This window comes from Tupaia chinensis, unplaced genomic scaffold (genome assembly GCF_000334495.1).
Source record: "Tupaia chinensis unplaced genomic scaffold, TupChi_1.0 Scaffold000231_1, whole genome shotgun sequence".
In the NCBI taxonomy this organism is placed as follows: Eukaryota; Metazoa; Chordata; class Mammalia; order Scandentia; family Tupaiidae; genus Tupaia; species Tupaia belangeri.
The window spans coordinates 3,264,471-3,288,209 of NW_006159706.1; the positions used below are offsets into that span (position 1 = coordinate 3,264,471).

A 23,739-nucleotide genomic window follows, 5' to 3' on the forward strand; every position below is an offset into this window, starting at 1 on the left:
GACTCTTCGGTCTACTGCTTACTATTCATGAGGAAATCCTCAGGGCTTGTTTGGGTCTCCAATCTCATCCTGGGGTCTGGGGAGACCTGACAACAGGCTCCCAGGTCTCCGGCCTGCTCCTCTCAGTGGGAGCCTGTCCCCTGCTGGGGCTAAGAAGCCAGCCAGAAGCCTCAGATGAAAGGGGACAGAGGAGAGCAGCAGGGGGAGGCCAAGTACATCCACCTCCACGCGGGCTCACGGGTTGGACAGCCCCTGCTTGGGGCATGCAACACTGGGTTACCAGTCATCCCAGGGCCTGCCAGGCAATTTGATTATTAAAATACAAAACTGTCCAGAAATTCAAGTTTTCATTTCAAGCCCCCGTTTTACTTTCGAACTGTGCCTAGCATCAATCATTCTTCTGTGGCCTGGTCCTTGGTACCCAGAAATGACCGTCATGCCCCACCACCCATTTCCAGAAGGAGTCAACCTCCCAGAGCCTCCCCCAACCTCCCCACCTCCAGAGGGGAAGACATCATCCAGCTGCAGTCCCAGCAGGTGCTGCACAGCTCGTGCCCCACCCACTGGGTGCTCCAGTCGCTGGTTAGAACACCTCCATTCATTTGACAGAGACTTCCCTAGTGGCTGGAAGGTGCCCAGTGTGTGCTACATGTGGGGGACGCAACAGGCCCAGGAGCCAGACTGGGCCCTGGCAGAGTGTCCCAGGTGGCAGGGGAGAGAGAGGACTTGGTTCAACAAGATCAGAGCCATGCCGAGGCTATGGGAGCAGCGAGGATCCCTGACCGACTCAGAACACAAGGAAGGCTTAAAGGAGGGGGCAGATTCCTAGAGTCTTGAGGGAAAAGCAGGGAGGCAGGTTTCAGGGTTCGGAGCAGAGGGGAAAGGGAATGTGGCAGTGAGGCAGAGGGAAGAGCCTGAGCAAAGTTTGGAGGTGAGAGCATATCTGATGGACAGATGTTGCCTTCTCTGGAGACCTCAACCCCTGGGTGTGGACTGTCCAGGGCAGCCTATGATGGGCTGAATTGTGTCCCTCTGAGCACATACATCGACATCTGAACCTTCAAGACCTTTGAATGTGTCTGTTTTTAAAGACAGGATCTTTGATTGTATTGTATTGTATTGTATTTGTTATTATCATTATTTTAAAATATAATACAGGGACTCACCAGAGAGAGAGAGTGAGAAAGCAAGCCACTAGGTCTAGGACTCAAACCACAGTTGATCGTATAGGAGACTAGCACTTTAATCACCACACCACCTGCTAGTTCCAAGACAGTCTTTAAGAAGTACATAAGTGGGACCAGCAGTTGGCGTAATGGCTATGTCACTGGACTCCCATGTAGTTGACGATGGTTCGAGTCCTGGACCCAGTGACTTAAACTCACGCTGGGAGTGTGTGCATGCATGCCCAAGATCCCGAGAGGAGAATGGAGGAGAAGGGATTGTGGTGTGGCCATCCCTCCTGGGGGGTGATTTCTCACTTTCTGTCTCTCTCTGTCTTTCTGGTGAGTGCACACGCCCTATAGCAAAAACCTCTCAAAAAAAAAAAAAAAGTTCATAAGCTGGGGCCAGCAGGTGGCATGGTAGTTAAAGGTGCTGGACTCCCACACGCAACCATGGTTCAAGACCATGGACTTAGTGGCTTCCTTTCTTACTCTCCCCACCCCAGACAAATTGGAAAATAATAATACTGTTAAAATAAAATCATTCTTTACAAGAAAAAAGAAGTAGATAAGTTAAAATGAGGCCATAGAGCTGACTCTGTAGCCTAGTGGTTAAGGGAGCTGGATATCACATGACAGACCACCTGATTAGAATCCTGGCCCAAGTAGCTTGAAAAACACACTGGGCACATGGGTATGCATGCCCAAAATCCCAACAGGAGGGAGAAATAAAGAAGAGACTGCAGCATGACCTTCCCCATTGAGGGCTTCTTCCTCCTCACTCTCCCTCTTTCCCCATCTGTCTCGCCCTGGCAAGTACATACATCCTCTGGCAAAATTATATATATATTTTTAAAATGAAGTAATGAGAATGGACTCTAATCCAGTGTGACTGATGTCCTTATAAGAAGACAAGTTTAGGACACAGACATGCACAGAAGGCCAACCATGTAAAGACACAGGGAGAAGAGGGCCATCTACAAGCCAAGGAGAGAGGCCCCAACAGCAACTGCCCCGTAATGTCAGACCTCTAGGGTCCGGAGTCCTGAGATAATACAACTGCCCCGTAATGTCAGACCTCTAGGGTCTGGAGCCCTGAGATAAGGCAGTCTACAGTTTAAGCCATCCAGTTTGTCATCCTTGTTGCACCTGATCTCAAGTATTCCCTCACTTCTCTCTCCTTAGGTTCACCCAGGTCCAGAAAATATGGTCTTCTTTTGACCTCCCCCACAGCTTTAAGGATGCATGTGGAATGGAGACACAGGCAGGCCAAGCCATCCTGAATGAGTGTTCAGAATCAGAAGAAGGCAAGTAGGCCTCGCCCCACTTCCTGGACCCTTCTCCCTCCTCCCTGCCCCCGCATCAACTGTTTTGCTCCCTCTACTTTTCAGGAGCTTCTCCTAGAATCCTCCTCCAGGGGCTGGCTGCTGTTTCTGCCCACGCAGCATCCTTCCTCCTCCTGTAGATTCGCCTTGATTTTCCTTTGGAAACCACCTTCACTTCACCACGGTCCACGTGGTTAGGTGCTAAAAATCAGGCCCCTTAGTCCTCTTGGCCTAACCAGGCCAATCAGAGCCACAGTGGTTGGTTCAGAAATAGCATGTGACCCAGCGTGGGTTAGAAAACCAGGCCTGGGACATTTGATGGAGCTTTTAAGAAATTAAAATTCACTTTTGGATGGGTTGCAAAGCCAATGTCTCCTATAACAGCAACTGTGCCTTTGTATGTGGAGAGCCTACCCAAGAGGGAAGAAAAGTGGAGAAGAAAGAAGAGGAGAGGAGAAGGAAGGTTGCAGGAGGGGAGGGGAAAAGGGTCCTGCTACAGCTCTGGACTTCCTAAGCCAATAAATAGTTGATTTTGCTTAAGCTCTTCTGCATTAGCCAATCAGCCTGTCAATAGGGCTAACCAAGCCACAATGTACAGGACAGCCCCCGAATACTACCTACCAGTTACCATCTGGAATCCGGGGTCATTTGGAAGCCTCTGTGAGCCTTTGCTTCTTGCAAATGGAGACTTGTATCTACCCAACACTGAACTTGGAGAACAGCTATAAGCTTCAGTCTTACTATTAGATCCATGAATACCAAAGGCAAACTCACTTTTGGAAGCTGGGTTGAATTCCAGCACCACAAGGGTGTCTGGGCCCTGAGGAGGGCGTCCTTCTGTCTCCTGGTCCTCAGAAACATCCTTCTGCACCGAGTCCCCACTGGAAAGAGAGGGGTCATCTCTGGAATGGCCCTCCTGTGCATGGTCCTCAGGCTCAGATTCAGACAGTACGTCTTCTTCAATAGAGTCATACTCATCACTGGAACAATCCTTTTGTTTCCTTTGTAGGCTTACACTAAGTTCCAGGCTTTTCCTCAGCTCCTGCCAAAAGCCAAGAAGAGAGATGAAAAATAAAATATGGTACTTTGAGAGAAAGTTATTTCAAAATAGATCATTTGAACTGAAGAACTATTCCTGTCAAACTAACATTTGGCATTTTCATCTCAACCCATGCGTTTCCGTGGCTTTGAAGCTGAAGAAATGAAGGTCAGGGAAAAACAAGGAAGTCGCTGGACAGAGCAGTATTTATAGTATTAATTGTGATGTTTGTATCCCTGAGATACCACTAAGAATGTGTGTGTGTGTGTGTGTGTGTGTGTGTAACAATGTGATTCTGGGGCTTATTAAAACAGATTATTGGGACCAGCAAATGGCATAATGGTTATATTGCTGGACTCCCACAGGGCCGACCATAGTTCAAGTCCTGGACCCAGTGGCTTCAAACTCATGCTGGGTGCGTGTGCATGTATGCCCCAAATCCTGAGAGTATGGAGGAGAAGGGACTGTGGCACGGTCATCCCTTCTGGGAGGTGATTTCTTGCATTCTGTCTCCCTCTGTCTCTCTGGCCAGTGCACGTGCAAAATCTCTTAAAACAAACAAACAAAAAGAACAGATTGTGGGGCTAGCAGTAGTGTTTAAGGTGGCTGGATCCCACATGGTCAACTTCACATGTGAGTCTCAGACCAGCAGCTTAAAAATCATGTAGGGTGTGTGTGCTTGCATGCCCATAATTCCAAGAGGAGAATGAAGGAAAAGAGACTGTGGTATGGCTATTCCTCCTGCAGGGTGATTTCTCCCTCCCTCCCTCCCTCCCCCTGTCTCTCTCTGGTCTGGGGCCAGCAGGTGGCATGGTAGTTAAAGGTGCTGGACTCCCACACGCAACCATGGTTCAAGACCATGGACTTAGTGGCTTCCTTTCTTACTCTCCCCACCCCAGACAAATTGGAAAATAATAATACTGTTAAAATAAAATCATTCTTTACAAGAAAAAAGAAGTAGATAAGTTAAAATGAGGCCATAGAGCTGACTCTGTAGCCTAGTGGTTAAGGGAGCTGGATATCACATGACAGACCACCTGATTAGAATCCTGGCCCAAGTAGCTTGAAAAACACACTGGGCACATGGGTATGCATGCCCAAAATCCCAACAGGAGGGAGAAATAAAGAAGAGACTGCAGCATGACCTTCCCCATTGAGGGCTTCTTCCTCCTCACTCTCCCTCTTTCCCCATCTGTCTCGCCCTGGCAAGTACATACATCCTCTGGCAAAATTATATATATATTTTTAAAATGAAGTAATGAGAATGGACTCTAATCCAGTGTGACTGGTGTCCTTATAAGAAGACAAGTTTAGGACACAGACATGCACAGAAGGCCAACCATGTAAAGACACAGGGAGAAGAGGGCCATCTACAAGCCAAGGAGAGAGGCCCCAACAGCAACTGCCCCGTAATGTCAGACCTCTAGGGTCCGGAGTCCTGAGATAATACAGTCTACAGTTTAAGCCATCCAGTTTGTCATCCTTGTTGCACCTGATCTCAAGTATTCCCTCACTTCTCTCTCCTTAGGTTCACCCAGGTCCAGAAAATATGGTCTTCTTTTGACCTCCCCCACAGCTTTAAGGATGCATGTGGAATGGAGACACAGGCAGGCCAAGCCATCCTGAATGAGTGTTCAGAATCAGAAGAAGGCAAGTAGGCCTCGCCCCACTTCCTGGACCCTTCTCCCTCCTCCCTGCCCCCGCATCAACTGTTTTGCTCCCTCTACTTTTCAGGAGCTTCTCCTAGAATCCTCCTCCAGGGGCTGGCTGCTGTTTCTGCCCACGCAGCATCCTTCCTCCTCCTGTAGATTCGCCTTGATTTTCCTTTGGAAACCACCTTCACTTCACCACGGTCCACGTGGTTAGGTGCTAAAAATCAGGCCCCTTAGTCCTCTTGGCCTAACCAGGCCAATCAGAGCCACAGTGGTTGGTTCAGAAATAGCATGTGACCCAGCGTGGGTTAGAAAACCAGGCCTGGGACATTTGATGGAGCTTTTAAGAAATTAAAATTCACTTTTGGATGGGTTGCAAAGCCAATGTCTCCTATAACAGCAACTGTGCCTTTGTATGTGGAGAGCCTACCCAAGAGGGAAGAAAAGTGGAGAAGAAAGAAGAGGAGAGGAGAAGGAAGGTTGCAGGAGGGGAGGGGAAAAGGGTCCTGCTACAGCTCTGGACTTCCTAAGCCAATAAATAGTTGATTTTGCTTAAGCTCTTCTGCATTAGCCAATCAGCCTGTCAATAGGGCTAACCAAGCCACAATGTACAGGACAGCCCCCGAATACTACCTACCAGTTACCATCTGGAATCCGGGGTCATTTGGAAGCCTCTGTGAGCCTTTGCTTCTTGCAAATGGAGACTTGTATCTACCCAACACTGAACTTGGAGAACAGCTATAAGCTTCAGTCTTACTATTAGATCCATGAATACCAAAGGCAAACTCACTTTTGGAAGCTGGGTTGAATTCCAGCACCACAAGGGTGTCTGGGCCCTGAGGAGGGCGTCCTTCTGTCTCCTGGTCCTCAGAAACATCCTTCTGCACCGAGTCCCCACTGGAAAGAGAGGGGTCATCTCTGGAATGGCCCTCCTGTGCATGGTCCTCAGGCTCAGATTCAGACAGTACGTCTTCTTCAATAGAGTCATACTCATCACTGGAACAATCCTTTTGTTTCCTTTGTAGGCTTACACTAAGTTCCAGGCTTTTCCTCAGCTCCTGCCAAAAGCCAAGAAGAGAGATGAAAAATAAAATATGGTACTTTGAGAGAAAGTTATTTCAAAATAGATCATTTGAACTGAAGAACTATTCCTGTCAAACTAACATTTGGCATTTTCATCTCAACCCATGCGTTTCCGTGGCTTTGAAGCTGAAGAAATGAAGGTCAGGGAAAAACAAGGAAGTCGCTGGACAGAGCAGTATTTATAGTATTAATTGTGATGTTTGTATCCCTGAGATACCACTAAGAATGTGTGTGTGTGTGTGTGTGTGTGTGTGTAACAATTCTGTTCTGGGGCTTATTAAAACAGATTATTGGGACCAGCAAATGGCATAATGGTTATATTGCTGGACTCCCACAGGGCCGACCTCAAGTCCTGGACCCAGTGGCTTCAAACTCATGCTGGGTGCGTGTGCATGTATGCCCCAAATCCTGAGAGTATGGAGGAGAAGGGACTGTGGCACGGTCATCCCTTCTGGGAGGTGATTTCTTGCATTCTGTCTCCCTCTGTCTCTCTGGCCAGTGCACGTGCAAAATCTCTTAAAACAAACAAACAAAAAGAACAGATTGTGGGGCTAGCAGTAGTGTTTAAGGTGGCTGGATCCCACATGGTCAACTTCACATGTGAGTCTCAGACCAGCAGCTTAAAAATCATGTAGGGTGTGTGTGCTTGCATGCCCATAATTCCAAGAGGAGAATGAAGGAAAAGAGACTGTGGTATGGCTATTCCTCCTGCAGGGTGATTTCTCCCTCCCTCCCTCCCTCCCCCTGTCTCTCTCTGGTGAGTCAATGTGCCCTATAAACTTAAGAAAAACAACAACCCAGATGGTGAAGTACCACTCCTAGATTGTTGGATTCAGTTGGTCTGGGAAAGGACCTGATCATTTGTATTTCTTATAAAGTTTCTTGATGCTGCTCGTCTGGGGGCTACACTTTGAGTATAAAATACTAAAGGCTTCCAACTCATGCCGAAATTACAGATGGTAAAATGCCTGGCAGATAGTCAGGGGGGGCATTTTGTCCTGCATATTGTAGAATGTTCAGTGACATCTAAATCCACTTCACTATAAACTGCCTGACAATTTTCCCCACATGTTTTTGTCTCCATGTGACTGTAGATTCCTTAAGGCTAAGCATTAAGATTATACTTAGTGACCAGAAATTTTATCACTCACGCAAGGATACTTCTGAAAGGAAAAAAAGGGCACTATGGAATTTACATGGGGACAGAAAACGGAAAATGAACCATCTGGGCAAACCAGTATTCTCGGTCAGTCTGGCTATACTGTCCCTATAAGCCTGGCAGCATCTAAATCGTTCTTAGAAAATGAGAAGCAATCAATAAAGGTCTGCTGATTGACCCGTGAACCTAAGATTTGTTGTGGTAGGCTGCATAATAATTTCCCAAAGATGTCCACATCCTAATCCCTGAAACCTGTCAACCAGTAATGGTTCAAAAGGAAATGAGGAACACCGTACAGAAAACGTCTATCATTCAGAGTCCATCTGAAATAGACCAATGATAGAAATACAGATGTTCATTTATGTGTGTGCTAGAGGGCACATGTGTTCACCGGAGAGACAGAAACGGAGAGAGGAGAACGCACCTCCCCCTCAAGGGGAACGGTCAGACTGCAACCTCTTCTCCATCTCTCCCTCCTTTTGGATTCTGGGCACACACGTACATGTGCTTGGCATGTTTCTCAAGACACTAGGGCCAGGACTTGAACCTACGGAATTTGGGTGCCTTCACCATCAAGCCACAGAGCCAGCCCAGAAACATAGATGTTAAAGGTGCTGCAGGTGAGGGCTCAGGAAATGAGGTACAGGCAACTGGAAACCAGAAGAGAGGGGACGCTGTTATGACATGACAGCGTCTTAGCTGATCTGTGTCCAACAGCCACGTGGTAAGCAGAACTTGTATGTGATATTCAGTTCAGGAGATTTCCAAGTGATGTGTTGAAGATTTGATCTGGTTTCTTCTTGCTGCTTAGACTAAAATGTGAGAGGAAAGAGACAAATTGCAGAAAGGACTGCTAAGTAAAAAGGGAGCAGGATACTTTGGGAAATTCTTAGCCTACTCAGATTGCAAAAGGTGCTGACATTGGGAGACATGCTGTCAGGAAAGTGTGCTCCGAAGAGAGAGCCCAGAGTGTGGCTTGAAAAGCTTTGCTAGGACCTCAGAAGGATCTAATACCTAGGGGACCCGCAGGTGGTATAGTGGGTTAAGGCGCTGGACTCTCATGTAGTTGACTGTAGTTTGAGTCCTGGACCTGTTGTCTTGAAACTCACACTGGGCACATGTGTGTGCATGCCCCAAATCCCGAGAGGAGAATGCCAGAGGAGGTATTTTGGTGTGGCCATCCCCTGGGGCTAGGTGGGTGATTTCTAGCTTTCTGTCTGTCTCTCCAGCAAGCACAAGCACCCTGTGGCAAAAAAAAAAAAAAAAAAAACTCTCAAAATTAATAAAAAGAAAGAAAAGAAGGCTCTAATACTCAGGAGGCGTCACACAGAGGGGTCTTTGAAGAGATTAGTCATCTCAGCAGAAGTGGGAATGGAGATGGGGTTATCCAGGAAAGATCTGTGGAAGAGCCTCTCATCTAATGGAGTGTCTCTTAAAACATACACAGGAGTCCCACACTGTTACAGGGAATGCCAGACTGCCAGCTGGGACTGAATGGGAGGAGGAAAAGACAAAACGAAGCAAGGCCATCAGAATCCCCCAAATTCTACAGGCTGATAAGACTATTCACCTGCAAACACATACTATCCTTTCTAAAAAAGGAATGATGATTCCGAGGATGGAGCCATGGGCTGAGATGGTGGAGCCTGGAGCCAGAGAGAGGTATTCCCAGACCTCAAAACCTATTGGGGCTTGCCATTGAGTTTTGAAAGAGTTTGGGACTTGGTGATTCCTTTAAAAAAAAAAAAAGAAACAAAAAAACTTTCATTTCCCATCCTTTTTAAAATGGAAATGTCTACAAATGTCATCCTATGCCTGACTCACCATTGGGAGCAGATAATGTGTTTCTTAGTTTCATAGGTACAGAGATGGAGAGAAATTTAGCCCCAAGATGAGTTATACACAGAGTCTCATCTGTCTCTAATTTAAGTGATGAGATTTGGGAGTTCTGAACTAATCAAATTTAGATGATATTCTGAACTGGAATTGATGCTAAAGTGGGTTGAGACTTTGAGGGACCTTGGAATAGTATGGATATATTTCATATGTTGGCTGGACATACATTTTTGGGGGCCCACAAGCTAGAGTGGTAGGCTGAATATGAAGTGGCCCCTAAAGAGGCTGACATCCTGATCCCCAGGACCTGTGAATACGTTACCCTATGTGGCCAAAGGACTTTGAGGATGTGAGGCTCGAGGTGGAAAGCGTATCCTAGATTATCCAGGGGAGGCCCAATGTAATCACAGGGGTACTGACAATAGGGAGGCAGGAAGATCAGCACCAGAAAGAGAGGATGTAAGAATGGAAACAGAGGCCAGGGAAAAGAAGACCCTCCAGCACAGGGTCCACAAGCTGCGAATATAGGTGGCCTCTAGAAGGCGGAAAAGGTGAGGAGTGGATTCTTGTCTATAGCCTCCAGAAGGAACACAGGCCTGCTAACTCCTTGATTTTAGCCAGTGAAACAGAGTTTGGACTTCTGGTCTATGGACCAGCCAGTGATGTGGTGGTTAAGTGCTGGAACCCACATAGCCTACTGATAGTTCAAGTCCTGGACCTGGCAGCTTGAAAAACATGCTAGGTATGTGTGCTTGCTTGCTCAAAATCCTAAGAGGAGAATGGAGAAGAGATTACATCATGGCCTTACCCCCTAGGGGGGGTTGATTTCTCACTTTCTCTCTCTCTCTGGTGAGTACACATATCCTATAGCAATAAATCGTCCTTTGAAAGGTGAAGTTGTACATTGTGAAAGCGTTGAAGAGAGAACCTGCTCAGCTGAGCATGGGCTCAAGAGTCAGACAAGCCACCAAGTCTGTGCAGCAATGGGAAACTACTACAGCTGTCTATCATTTCAGCTCTCTCCCACCCCCACCCCCTCAATACCAAGTGGTCTTTACTGAGCAACTAGAACACTACCTGGCACATAGTAGGTGCTTGGGAAGTAGCCCCTGAATGACTGAGCAGATCGTGCCAATCACTGAGTGGTGGCTCTGAGTAGGGCAGAGTGCACTCATACCTGGAAGTGGCACTAGTCATGTGACCCTTAGCAACTGAACTCCTCTGGGCTGCATTTTGACAGTAGTTAACCCATAACCCACCCCACAGAACTGTTCCATTAAGGCAGTGGTCTGAACTGAGGACAATTTAGCCTCCATCTCCTCTCCAGGGGACACCTGGCCAAGGACTGGAGAGGTTTTTGGTCACGGCTAGAGGGCTGAATGCTATTGGCGTCTATTAGGTCGACACTGGGGATGCTCTAAGCATCATAGTGTGAACAAGGTAGCCTCTCATGACAAAGAATTGTCTGGCCAAAATGTTGATAGTGCAGAGGCTGAGCAGCCCCGTATTATAGCAAGGGTGTAAGCACCACTGGCAGGCCAAAAGACAACACAAGCTCTTCCAATCGGATGTATTGAGATAATCTATGCAACTGTCATGCCGTTGAGACTGAGCTCGTGGCTCATGTCTTCAGTCTGACTTGGATGAGCAATCAGAGGGTCAATAGATTTTCCGTACCTCCCCAGAGAAACACAAGTCCCTGGGGGGCCTGGTGCTAACAGCGATTTCTCGATGATAAAACTAGTAATCCTTTACTGTAGAATGGTGCTCTGTACTCAGTAAAACATTTTCAATTCTTCATTTGATCCTCACAATAACCTTGTAAGATACAAGAGAGTAAAAGCCTGTGATAACATGGATTCTGTTTAAATAGAATAGTCTATTGGCTCCTGTCCTTGGCTCTACCCCCATTCTCACACTCTGTAGGGGGGGAGCCAGGGTGGGTGAGAAAACAGTGGGCAAATCCTTCTCTCTGTATCCCTAGTCTGCATGGCCAGGCTTGGTGGGTTAAAACGATAAAATGGGGTCCAGCTAGCTGAGAGATTCAGATTCCTAGCTGGGAAACCGCTGGCACTGTCCAGGAAACTCCAGACAGTCCCGAGGCCCAGAATGTCCCCACCGATGTCTAAGGCAGAGTGGAGTCCCCAGCCTTGCTGGACTTGGGTGGGACATGAGGACTCTTGCGCCCATGCTCAGCTGAGCAGGTTCTCTCTTCAATACCTTCACAATGTACAACTTCACCTTTCAAAGAACGATTTATTGCTATAGGATATGTGTACTCACCAGAGAGAGAGAAAAAGTGAGAAATCAACCCCCCTAGGGGGTAAGGCCATGATGCAATCTCTTCTTCTCCATTCTCCTCTTAGGATTTTGAGCAAGCAAGTACATGTACCTAGCATGTTTTTCAAGCTGCCAGGTCCAGGACTCAAAACATGCAGTAGGCTATGTGGGTTCCAGCACTTAACCACCACATCACTGGCTGGCCCACAACTCCACATTTTAAGTGACTGAGTTTTTAGGGTCCCTAAAACTTGAGAAAGTGAGAAATGAGCCTTTAAGCTGGTCTCCAGCTGCTCACAGTGACTAAGTGGCAGAGCTGTGATTTTTGCCCTCTGCAACTGTTCCTTGCTCCTTTTAGATTATCCATGTGTAAAAGAAACTTTCTTGTACTCTGCCATGACCTGACCAAAAGGGAGGACACGTGGCAACTAGCCTTCGTGGAGGTATTAGTGCATGCCCACATGCGAAGGGTGTTGAGCCAACAGCTGGGGTAATAGCAGAGAACAAGAAGTCAGACCTCGCCCCTTAGTGGTGTAGACCGTGTGACGGGGAGAAAGGCAGGCAATGCATAAAGGAAAATAACCTCCCTGCCATAGCCAGGACTACGAAGGAAAGCCCCTGTCTGGATGATGGGACGGGGTGACTAGGCTGAGGGAGCCCCCAGAAAAGACGGTCAGGGAAAACTGGGTGATGAAGAGCCACCCACTGAGTGTCTGGGGCATAAGTGAGTCAGGCAGTCTGAATGAGAGGCAAAGGCCAGGTGGCAGGAATGGCTGGAGGGCAAGAGCACCAGAAGAGAGGGCCTGAAAGGAGGAAAGGAGTCATGCGGGACAGGGCTTTGTAGGTCTTGGGGAAGGGTCTGAATTTTGTTCTATGTACAGTAAGAGGCCGCTGAAGGGTGCTAAGCAGAGATACATGATCTGATTTCTGTTTTTAAAAGACTGCTGTGGCTCTTGTGTACTAAGTGGAATTTGAGAGGCGGGGCAAGGGTGGAAACAGGGTGAACAGTTGCAGCTGCAGTAGCAGGTGTAAGAGGAAGGTGGCAGCAGAGCTGGGGACAGTGAGATGACCTTGAGATGTATTTTGGAGGCAGAGCTAACAAAAATGGCTGACTGGAAATTAGCAACATCACACCTCCAGACCTAGTCCTTCTAGGAATGTGTTCTTCCATCCTAAGTACACGAGGTTCGCCGAGGCATCCTTCATAATCGAGAATGATCCAAATGTGCATCAGTAAGAGATGGATTAAATAATTAATAAAGCAGGTGTCCACAGAACCCCCAGGCAGCCCTTACAAAGAGTGAGATGGATCTTCCATATGTCCTTGAAAGGATATCAAGATACACACTTCAAAGCATGCTGAAAAATGTACATATATATGAACATAATTTTAAAATAAGTATCAGTTTCTATATATGTATGCATGCAAATGTACATACAGAAAGTCTGGAAAGATAGACCTCAAACTATTAACCATGTTCTTTCAGAAGGTAACAGTGTAGGAACTTAATTTTGTATTTTATTTCATTCATTTTTAAATTATTATCATGTATCCAACTTTGTAACTAGGAAAAAATCATGTGTGTATGTGTGTGTGTATATATTTTAAAATTTTCCCTTAGGGTTTTTTTTAACCAATGGGCATGTGCCTTCGCCAGAGAGACAGAGACACTGAGAGGGACAGTGAGAAATTGACCCGGGGGGGATGGCCAGGACACCATCCCTTCTCCTCCATTCTCCTCCTTGGATTTTGGGCACACCCGCACACGCGCCTGTCGTGATTTTCAAGCCACCAAGTCTGGGACTCAAACCGTGGTCGGCCATGTGGGAGTCCAGTGCCTTAGCCACTATGATACCTGCTGCCCCCCAAAAATTACATTTTTTTAAGAGGTTTTCGCTATAGGGCGCGTGAGCTCGCCAGACAGACAGAGAGAGACATAGAGACAGAAAGCGAGAAATCACCCCCCGGGGGGATGGTCATGCCGCAATCCCTTCTCCTCCATTCTCCTCTCGGGATCTTGGGCACGCACGCACATGCACCCGGCGTGAGTTCTAAGCCACCAGGTCCGGGACGTGAACCGCAGTCGACTACGTGGGAGTCCAGAGACATAGCCATTACACTAACTGCTGGTTCCCAACATTTTGACATTTATTCTTAAATCCTGTCCCTCACTCATTCAAATAAATAAATTCCCCCATGGGAATGGCAGAGAACAAAGGTGTGAAGGACCCTGGACAGTTAGTTGTCTGAACAACCACTCATCTCTATCCCTGGAACACGTTTGGTACCCCCCCAGATGACTCAAAAAATGGTGATTCTTAAATCCTGTCCCTCACTCATTCAAATAAATAAATTCCCCCATGGGAATGGCAGAGAACGAAGGTGTGAAGCACCCTGGACAGTTAGTTGTCTGAACAACCACTCATCTCTATCCCTGGAACACGTTTAGTACCCCCCAGATGACCCAGAAAATGGTGAGCAAAGGCACTGAATTCCAGAAGACAGAGGAGCAGTGTTTGTCTAACTCAAGAATAGCGTATTTAGTCAAGAGGTGAAGACTGAAAACCAACAGATCACTAATCTCAGACAGCACGAAACCTAGGGACTACAGTACCCATGAGTCCTTCTCACAGAATACCTCCCATGTGACAACATCCAGTGAAGGGAGAATCAAAATAAAGATACAGATAGGAAGAAGCTCTGGCCAGAGATCTAATGGTGAACACCAAATCCATTTAAGGACTGAATAAGTACTATGCATTTGTTCACATGACAGTTACGGACCAGAATGCAATGTTATCCATCCAAGCCCTTAACATAGCTAATGAAAACAGGAGAAGCAGGCAGTGTGGGTGCACTTCTGGCCTTGGTTTCCATAACAGAGAGTGCATTCAAATCCATCTTAAATGAGGTTGGCCCTGAAGCATAGTGGTTAAGGCTTGTACATGGAGAGCCAGATCTCACATGGCCAACTGTGGTTCAAATTCCAGCCCCAGTGGCTTGAAAAACTGGCTGGGGGTGGCCAGCAGGTGGTGTGATGGTCAAGACACTAGACTCCCACATGGCTGATTGTGGTTTGAATCCCAGACCTGGTGGCTTGAAAAATCACACCGGGTATGTGTGTATGCATACCCAAAATCCTGAGAGGAAAATGGAACAGAAGGGATTGTGGCGTGGTTAACTCCCTTGGGGGGGGGGGATTTCTCATTCTCATTCTATCTCTCTCTGGAGAGTGCATGCCCTAGTGAGTGCACATGCCCTATGGCGAAACAAACAAACAAACAAACAAGCAAACAAAAATTTAAAAAAAGGAAAACATGCTGGGTGTATGTGCTGTGTGACCCAAATTCTGATAGTATAGAGAAATGAAGAAAAGGGATTGCAGTATCGCCATAACCCACTGCAACCCACCAAAGGGTGATTTCTCTCTCTATTTCTTGCAGGCACACACACCCGCTGGCAATAAAATAAATAAATAAATAAATAAATCCATCCATCCATCCATCCATCCATCCATCTCAAACGGAAATGTGAGAGTTTAAAAGAGAAGCAACCCCATGGGCTGGAAGATGCTGCAGAGCTAACGCAACGCTGTCTGAGGCCGACCCACAGGGAAGGCCCTGGGTTTGCATCTGGAGACCTTCCTGAACGTGCCAAGATGCACGCACACACCACAGTCCAAGGCCAGCTGAAGCTGGAGGCGGACTGCAGCATGAAGACCCTGTTTGGGGTGCCTATCTCTCTGTCTTCATTTCTTTCTCTTTCTGTCTCTCTCATTCATGAAATAAACTTTTTAAAAACAAAATGGCAATTCCAGGGATGAGCAGGTAGCATGGAGTTTTAGGTGTTAGACCCCCACATGGCCAACAGCATGGTTCGAGTCTAGATCTGGCACCTTGAAAATTATGCCAAGCGCATATGCGAGCATGCCCAAAATCCCAACAGGAAACCAGAGGAGAAAGGACTAGGGTGTGCCATCCCCCCAGGGGGATGATTTCTCTCTTTCCTTCTCTCTCCCTGTGTCTCTCTTTGGCAAGTGCATGCACCCTATAGTGGAAAAAAAAAAAAAGGTAATTCTAACCTCTTAATATTATAACATATCAAACTGATGAGTATTTTAAGAAATATTTCTTGTGATAAAGAAATTTGAAATTCAATAATTCCTCCTGTTTCAATTTGGTTTCTTTTCCTTCTGTTACGTTAATGCAAATTTAAATACCAGATTGTATTTACAAAATACATTTAAGAAAAGAAGCTTCCATTCTGTATGGTGGTACTTTTTTCACAAAGAAAAAAGGATGCATTTGCTCACACTGGGTGAGCCAACTTTATGATCCTGGGCCCTTTAATGCTCATATGATCTAAAACCATCTGTTCCCGGGGCAAAGGGGAGATGAACTAAATAGCAACACTCCCTTGAGAAAGCCATTCAAAACCTTTCCATCTGGAAAGATGAGGACCTTGGGTTGGTCGCTTTGAAAGCCAGTCTGCCATACTTCAAAGGAATACCATACTGGGGGATCTACCAGGTGCTTTGAAGTTGTCATCCAGAACTTTCTCTGTGAAAACTTACTTTATAGCTTTGCTTTAAAACCTTGTTATATTCCCGTTCAGTGTTCAGTGTTTAAAACGTTAAGTTCGAGCCCTTTCAACAGAACGCCCTCTGCATGGAAGCCAGGCTGGAAACGCTGCAGGTGGAAAGCAGATGAGAGCGACAGCACGCAAATCGACCCCACAGCCTGTGGGGAAGCGGACAGATGGACGCTGTACACCCTTTGACTAAAAGAACCCCTGGCTGAGACACAACAGGGGTTTGATGGTAAGTGGATTAGTGCTATACATGTCTGATCCTCCTCCTTGCTTGGCTAAGAAAAGAGCAAGCCATTTCATCAAACGTAAAATGTTTGCAATAATAGTAACAGTCACATCGATAACAAAAATCAAGCTGCTGGGCCAGCGGGTGGCACAGTGATCACGCACTGCTTTGTGATGCTGGACCCATGTGGGAAGGTCCTGGGTTTGTCTCAGGGCCTCCCTATACATGATGGGCATGTGCGGTGGGCTGGCTGAGGCTGGGGGGGAGACTGTAGCATGAAGAGCCTATCGGGGGTGCTTCTCCCTACCCCGTCTTTCAGAACAAAGAAAGAAACAAAAATCATGTAGCTACTAATCTCTAAGCTTTTGCCATGTATCAGGCACCAAGCTAACTTCTCCATGAAACCTACACTTGAGCCTCCCAGTAACCCCATGCAGTGGGGCTCCCGGTCCCTATATTTTGAATCATCCCTAGATTACTTATGCCTAATGCAATGTAAGTGGTATATAAATAGTTGTTACACTGTACTGTTTAGGAAATAATGACAAGAACACAAAGTCAGTACGTGTTTGATATAGATGCAACCACCGAAGGCCTAGCTTCCTACTACACTTCAGCACAAGGGCATTTCCCACTCACACGAGAGGAAAGCTGCAGATACAGAGGTTTCGGATACCAAGGGCTGGCTGTACAGGTCTCATGCTTCATCTGCTAACACTTAACACACACTTTAACACAGTTAGTGGCCTCCAGGCAGCCGTGTCTAAAGCTCAGGGGCAGGCTTTGTGCGATCTGTTCCGTGCGAGTTGGGGGGCAGTCACTGAGCACCTGACTTTCATCCCGCTCTAGAGACCCCCTCCAAGCTGGCCCAGCAGGGAATAAAAGTGGCCATGTGCTGCTGGACTCTGGAGTCAGGTGGTCATCCATCCAGATCCCGGCCCAGCCGTCACTAGCTGTGTGGCCCTGGACTGGCGCTTAAACACTCCGAGCCTCCAGGATGGGGCTTATTAAACTCAGAAAGGGGGGCCGGTCCTGTAGCATAGTGGTTAAGGGAGCCAGATCCCATATGGCCAACGGTAGTTTGAATCCTAGCCCCAGTGGCTTGAAAAGCATGCTCGGCATGTGTGCGTGTGTGTGTGTGTGTGTGTGTGTGCAGGCCTAAAATCCCAAAAGGGAGAAATGGAGGAGGAAGAACTGTGGCATGATCATGCCATACTGGAGGGTACCTTCCTCTCTCTCTGGCAAGTGCATGTGCCCTCTGGCAATAAGAGAAAAAAGGAAAAGGAAAATGATCTGAGTCTAAGTTCAGGGTCTCTGGGTCTAAGTTCAGGGTCTAGGTTTTTGGTCCAACTCCAGTCCCCAGGCGAGGTGCTGAGCCTTGAGCCCCCATCTTTACTATGGGGAAGAGGTACTCTGACTATTTCACAGGGCTGTTGAAGAGATGAAATGAGATAACAGCTATGAATCAATGTTTCATAGTTGCTTTAATACAGTTCTCATTTTCACAGAAAATTTAAAATTATGATGACAGCATTTTCTTCTTTATGTCTCAGATGCTATCAAATTTGTCTAAGAGGAGCTGGGTTGTTTAGACCATGAAGTCATATGGGTTCTTTTTTTTTTTTTTTCTTTTTGGAGAGGTTTTTGCTATAGGGCGCATGCACTCGCCAGACAGACAAAGAGAGAGAGACAGAAAGCGAGAAATCACCCCCCAGGGGGGATGGTCACGCCACAATCCCTTCTCCTCCATTCTCCTCTCGGGATCTTGGGCACACACGCACACGTGCCTGGCATGAGTTTAAACCATCGGCTCTGGGACGCGAACCGCGGTCGACTACATGGGAGTCCAGCGACATAGCCATTATGCTAACTGCTGGTCCCCATATGAGTTCTTAAAGACAGTCTGCAAGAGGAAGCAGGAGTCTCTGGGGCAGAGGTCACTGATGTGTAGCCGGAAGGGCCAAGTCTCCCCTAACCCCAGTAATGTCTCTGACTGATCAACAATTTTACAAAACTGGGATTTGGGTGCCTTTAGTCTGGCATGCACCATTAGTTGCAAAAACTCCCACTAATTTCTGTTGTCCTATCTGAGGCATGTTAACATCACCGAGGCAGTCACTGAGCACCTGACTCGACACATTCATATTAACCTCCCTGATCCATAAAGGATTTTTACCCTGCCCTGGAGGGTGAGTTGACTAATTTGTCCTTCTTTTCGTTCATTCAACAAATATTTTGGTTGAATATATCTGTCCCCCATGAGCAGATCTGACAGCTAAGTGCTAGGCATAGAGTGATAGATGAGACATTTCTGTTCTCGTGAAATTTATCATCTGGCAACAAAGATGGCCATTCTGTAAGAGGTTACAGTGTGATGAGTGTAAAAACCCAAGGCTCGCCAGTCCACATTTGAAGCCCCACTCTGTAGGGCTGGCAGGTTCCGTCATGGTTAAAGGCATTGGGTTCACATATGGCCGACCACAGTTCATGTCCCAGACCTGGCGACTTGCTTTCTTGCTTTTCCTTTCCCTCTGTCTTTCTGTCTCTGGTCAAATTAAAAGACACAGTAATAACAAATGGAATTAAATAAATACATATTTTTTGAGAGTTTTTTGCTATAGGGCATATGTGCTCACTAGAAAGACAGAAAAAGAGAGACAGAAAGCGAGAAATCACACCCCCAGGGGGATGGCCATGCTGCAATCCCTTCTCCTGCATTCTCCTCTGGGGATCTTGGGCACGCACGTACACACGCCCAGCATGAGTTTAAGCCACCAGGTCTAGGACTCGAACCATAGTAGACTACATGGGAGTCCAGTGACATAGCCATTACGCCATCTGCTGGTCCCTAAATACGTAATTCTTTAAAGAAAGAAAGAAAGAAAGAAAGAAAGAAAGAAAGAAAGAAAGAAAGAAAGAAAGAAAGAAAGAAAGAAAGTCCACTCTGTATTTTTAAGATGACATTCCCCTACATCAATTCTGACACAGCTAAGGCTGAGACAATTTGAGTTACACATGTGTTTCAAATCCCTATGCAGGGACCAGGAGATGGAATAATGGCTATGTCGCTGGACTGCCATGTAGTCAACCGCAGTTCGAGTCCTAGACCTGGTGGTTTAAACTCATGCCAGGCAAGTGTGCATGCATGCCCAAGATCCCAAGAGGAGAATGAAGGAGAAGGGATTACGGCATGGCCATCCCCCCTGGGGGGTGATTTCTCCCTTTCTGTCTCTCTGTCTCTCCCTGTCTTTCTAGTGAGCGCACACACCCTATAGCAAAAACCTCTAAAAAAAATTCCTATGCAATGTTCTTCTTTTCTTTGTTTTAAGAATCATTTTATTTAATTGTATTTATTTATTTCAATTTGACCAGAGAGGAACAGAGCAAGGGGGAGAGAGAAAGCAATCTACCAGGTCCAGGACTCAAACCAAGGTTGGCCATGTGGGACTTCAGTGTTCTTAACCACTGTGCCACCTGCTGGCCCCTGCAATGTTCTTTTTTAATGCTAGAGGGATGTACACTTGCCAGAGAGAGACAGAGAGATGGGGTAAGGGGAGAAAGCACCCCTCACGGTGGCATGGCCATGCTACAATCCCTTCTCTTCCATTTCTCCATCCTGGCAGAATTTGGGGTATGCATACGCATGTGCCCGGAGTGTTTTTCAGGCTACTAGGGCAAAGATTCAGACCACGGTCAGCCAGGTAGGATTGGCTCCCTTACCACTAGGCCTAGGCCATAGGGCCGACCCTGTGCGACGTTTTTAATTATCTGAAACCTTCCACTGTCCTGTTCAAGCTCTGATTCTCTTCCACTAATTTTCATTGGAAGTTAAGTGTATTTATGAAGTAAACACCTGGAGTTCAGTGTTTAAATTCTATCATAGAAGAAAAATAACCCTGTCTTAGGAAATAGAGTGATAAAGAACACAGACTCAGGAGGGAGATGTGCATGGGAGGCGGCTGAGCATTTCCTGGCTGTGAGGCCCCAGGCAGACACTTCAGCATCACCCTGTTGTAGCTTTCTCACCTGAGCCTGACCAAAGCAGAGGGCTGGCTGAAAGATCAATAGACTAGAAAATGGATAAGAATGGCAGGACAGAGATGAAACATCAAAGAACACCAGCGGCTGGTAGAAATACTGGGGAACTCCTCAAAGAGAGAGAGCAGAGATTGCATCTAGAGAGAAATAAAAGCAGAAGAAGCTACAGACCCAAATACGGGCAGTAAAATTTTTCACTGAAGAAATAGTGCATGTGTAGCTGAGTCCAGAGTCAAGATCAAGTGAAAGGAAGCCCTGGGGCACTCATTGGAGGCTGCTTTAGGGCTGCAGCACCCCCCCACACACCAACTACATTAAGAGTGAGCAGAGGCTCACCCACAGGCTGATGCTGGGAGTGTGGGAACTGGGGCAGAGGTAGAGCAAATGATCCCAGAGGTTACCACCCTCAAGGTAGGCTGGGAGTCCCACACCTGGAAGAAGAGCCAAGTTCCAGGAACACAGGAGTCCATGAGCCAGGGGCATGATGTGACCCAACCCACAATCGCCAGGGTCAGGATATACCAAATAGAACAGGCAGAGGTCGGCTTGCCCTGTAGCCTAGTGGTTAAGGGAGCTGGATCCCACATAGCCAAACTCAGTTTGAATCCTAGTCCTGATGGCTTGCCCACACCTGGAAGAAGAGCCAAGTTCCAGGAACACAGGAGTCCATGAGCCAGGGGCATGATGTGACCCAACCCACAATCGCCAGGGTCAGGATATACCAAATAGAACAGGCAGAGGTCGGCTTGCCCTGTAGCCTAGTGGTTAAGGGAGCTGGATCCCACATAGCCAAACTCAGTTTGAATCCTAGTCCTGATGGCGTGGAAACATGCAGGGCACATGTGTGTGCGTGCCCCAAATTCTCACAGGATGGAGAAATGGAGAGGGGACTGCACCACGACCACACCCCATTGGGATTACTTTCTTTCTCCCTCGTTTTCTGTGTCTCCCTCTGATGAGTGCATGTGCCCTCCAGCAATTAAAAAACAAAAGAAGGAAAAGAAGAGGCAGAGGCCGTGGGTTCTCAAATACAAAGAGCAGCAGACACCAAGCATGACAAATGATGTAGAGGGAAATCAAAGCCTGAAATAGGCACCAAATTTAATTAACAGAAGAACAAATATCCAATGAGTTAATAGAATAAACAGAGGAATTCTTTAGAATACAGAAAATTGACATCCTTAAAGAGACTTAAGAGAATAATTTCAGTCACGAAAAAAGAAATAACTATAGATTTAAAGGTTTTAATTTTATCATTATCACTTCTTTAAAAAAATTATTTTATTTAACTTTATTTATTTATTTATTTTTAAATTTGACCAGAGAGGGACAGAGAAAGAAAGAGAAAGTGAGAAAGCAAGCCACCAGGTTCAGGACTCCAACAATGGACGGCCATGTGGGAGTTCAACACCCTTAACCATCACGCCACCTGCTGGCTCCTTTTATCATTACCACTTTCAAAAATTGGAAATAGGGGCTGGCAGGTGGCGTGGTGGTTAACAATGCTGGACTTCCACTTGGCCAACAATGGATCGAGTCCTGGCCTGGTGGCTTGCTTTCTCACTCGCTCTTTCACTCTCTTCCACTCTCTTGCTCTGTCCCTCTCTGGTCAAATTAAAAATAAATAAATAAATACAGTTAAATAAAATAATTCTTTATAAAAATAAAAATTAAAAATATGAAATAAATAGCAGAGGAAGATAAATATTTAAAGAGTCTAGAAAGGGCTGGCAGGTGGCACAGTGTTCAAGGTGCCAGACTCCTACATGGCCAACCAAGGTTCAAGTCCCAAACCTGGTGGCTTGCTTTCTCTGTCTCTGGTCAAATTAAAAAATAATAATAATAAATAAAATTAAATAATTCTTTGAAAAAAAAAAGAGTGTTAGAAAATCAGGCAAATTATTTTATAAGAACATTGTATAAAAAGATAAAAAAGAAAAGTTAAGAAACTTGAATCGATCTGGACCAACAGAGGCTCCGGAGAATAGAACAGGGACAATGGAAAAAGGAGAATAATAATAATAACAGTAATAACAATAAACGAAAAGTCAGCATTAAAGAAAGACATATCTTTGGATTTAAAAGATCCACTTAGTGCTTTAAATGGGACAAAAATATTGATAGTGACAGATTCACATACTCTATTAAAAATACCTTTAATCTATATATATGAAAATTAACAGAGATTTGAAATATGTAAAGCAAAAACAAAGGAATGCAAGGGAAAATTTGACAAGTTTACAGAAATCAACAAGCTCAAATAGGCAGAAAGGTCATAGAGCTCTCTTGCCATGGTTTGCAAAACTTTCCAGGGAGTCTTATCATAAAGGCAGGCTCTCAGCACCCTATGCACCCTCCAGATCCAGCTCTGTGTGGGTATGGTATGAGATTTCACACTTTGGCTGAGGTGATACCGATACTGGTGGTCTGGAGCCGTGCTTTGAGAATCACCAAGTCAGTAGTCTGGATAGCTTCAATGCTGAATTTTACAAATATTTTAAGAAAAAGTTAATACTAGTTCTCAAACTATTCCAAAAGATCCAAAAGGAGGGAATCCTTCCCAACTCATTTTTTTACAAAGCCACCACTATCCTGATACCAGAAACAAAGATACAATAAACACGGAAAACTACAGATCAATATCCCTGATAAAACACAGATGCAAAAGTTCTCAATGAAATACTACCAAACTGAATTCAACAGCTCATTAATTGGGGCTAGCAGGTGGCAGGGTGGTTAAGGGCACTGGACTTCCACATGGCCAACTGTGGTTCAGGTCCTGGACCTGGTGGCCTGCTTGCTCACTTTCCTTCTCTCTCTCTGGTCAAATTGAATAATAATAATACATTAATTAAATTAATAATTTTTAAAAAGATTGCACATCATGATCAAGTAGGAGTATCCCTGGGATGCAAGGGTGGTTCAACATATGCAAATCAATAAACATGATATGGCACGTCCGAAGAAGGAAGGATTAAGAAAAACCCACAAAAATCAACATAGAAAAAGCAGTTGAGGGGTCAGCGGATGGCATAGCAGTTATGTCGCTAGACTCCCACATGTCCGACTAGACATGGGGGCTTGAAACTCATACCAGACATGTGTGCATGCATGCCCAAAATCCCAGGAGGAGAATGGAGGAGATGGAATTGCGGTGTGGCCAACCCCCAGGATGGGGGGTGATTTCTCACTTTCCCTTTCACTATCTCTGTCTCTCTCTCTTCAGTAAGTGCATTCACCCTAAGACAAAAACCTCTAAAAAAACCACAACATTTCATTATGATTAAGACTCACCGGGACCAGCAGTTGGCATAATGGCTATGTTGCTGGACTCCCATGTAGTTGAC

At 46.1% G+C, this 23,739-nt stretch overlaps 1 protein-coding gene across 4 annotated transcripts in view; it reads right to left on the minus strand.

The window, feature by feature from the left end:
• Nucleotides 1–23,739, minus strand: part of KATNIP (katanin interacting protein) — a 225,682-nt gene that overhangs the window by 110,998 nt on the left and 90,945 nt on the right. For all 4 annotated transcript variants that reach the window (XM_027771785.1, XM_027771786.1, XM_006148283.2 and 1 more), the window contains one exon: nucleotides 5,970–6,237. In XM_027771785.1, the coding sequence (XP_027627586.1) occupies nucleotides 5,970–6,237 (268 nt within the window). The remainder of the gene's footprint in view (nucleotides 1–5,969; nucleotides 6,238–23,739) is intronic.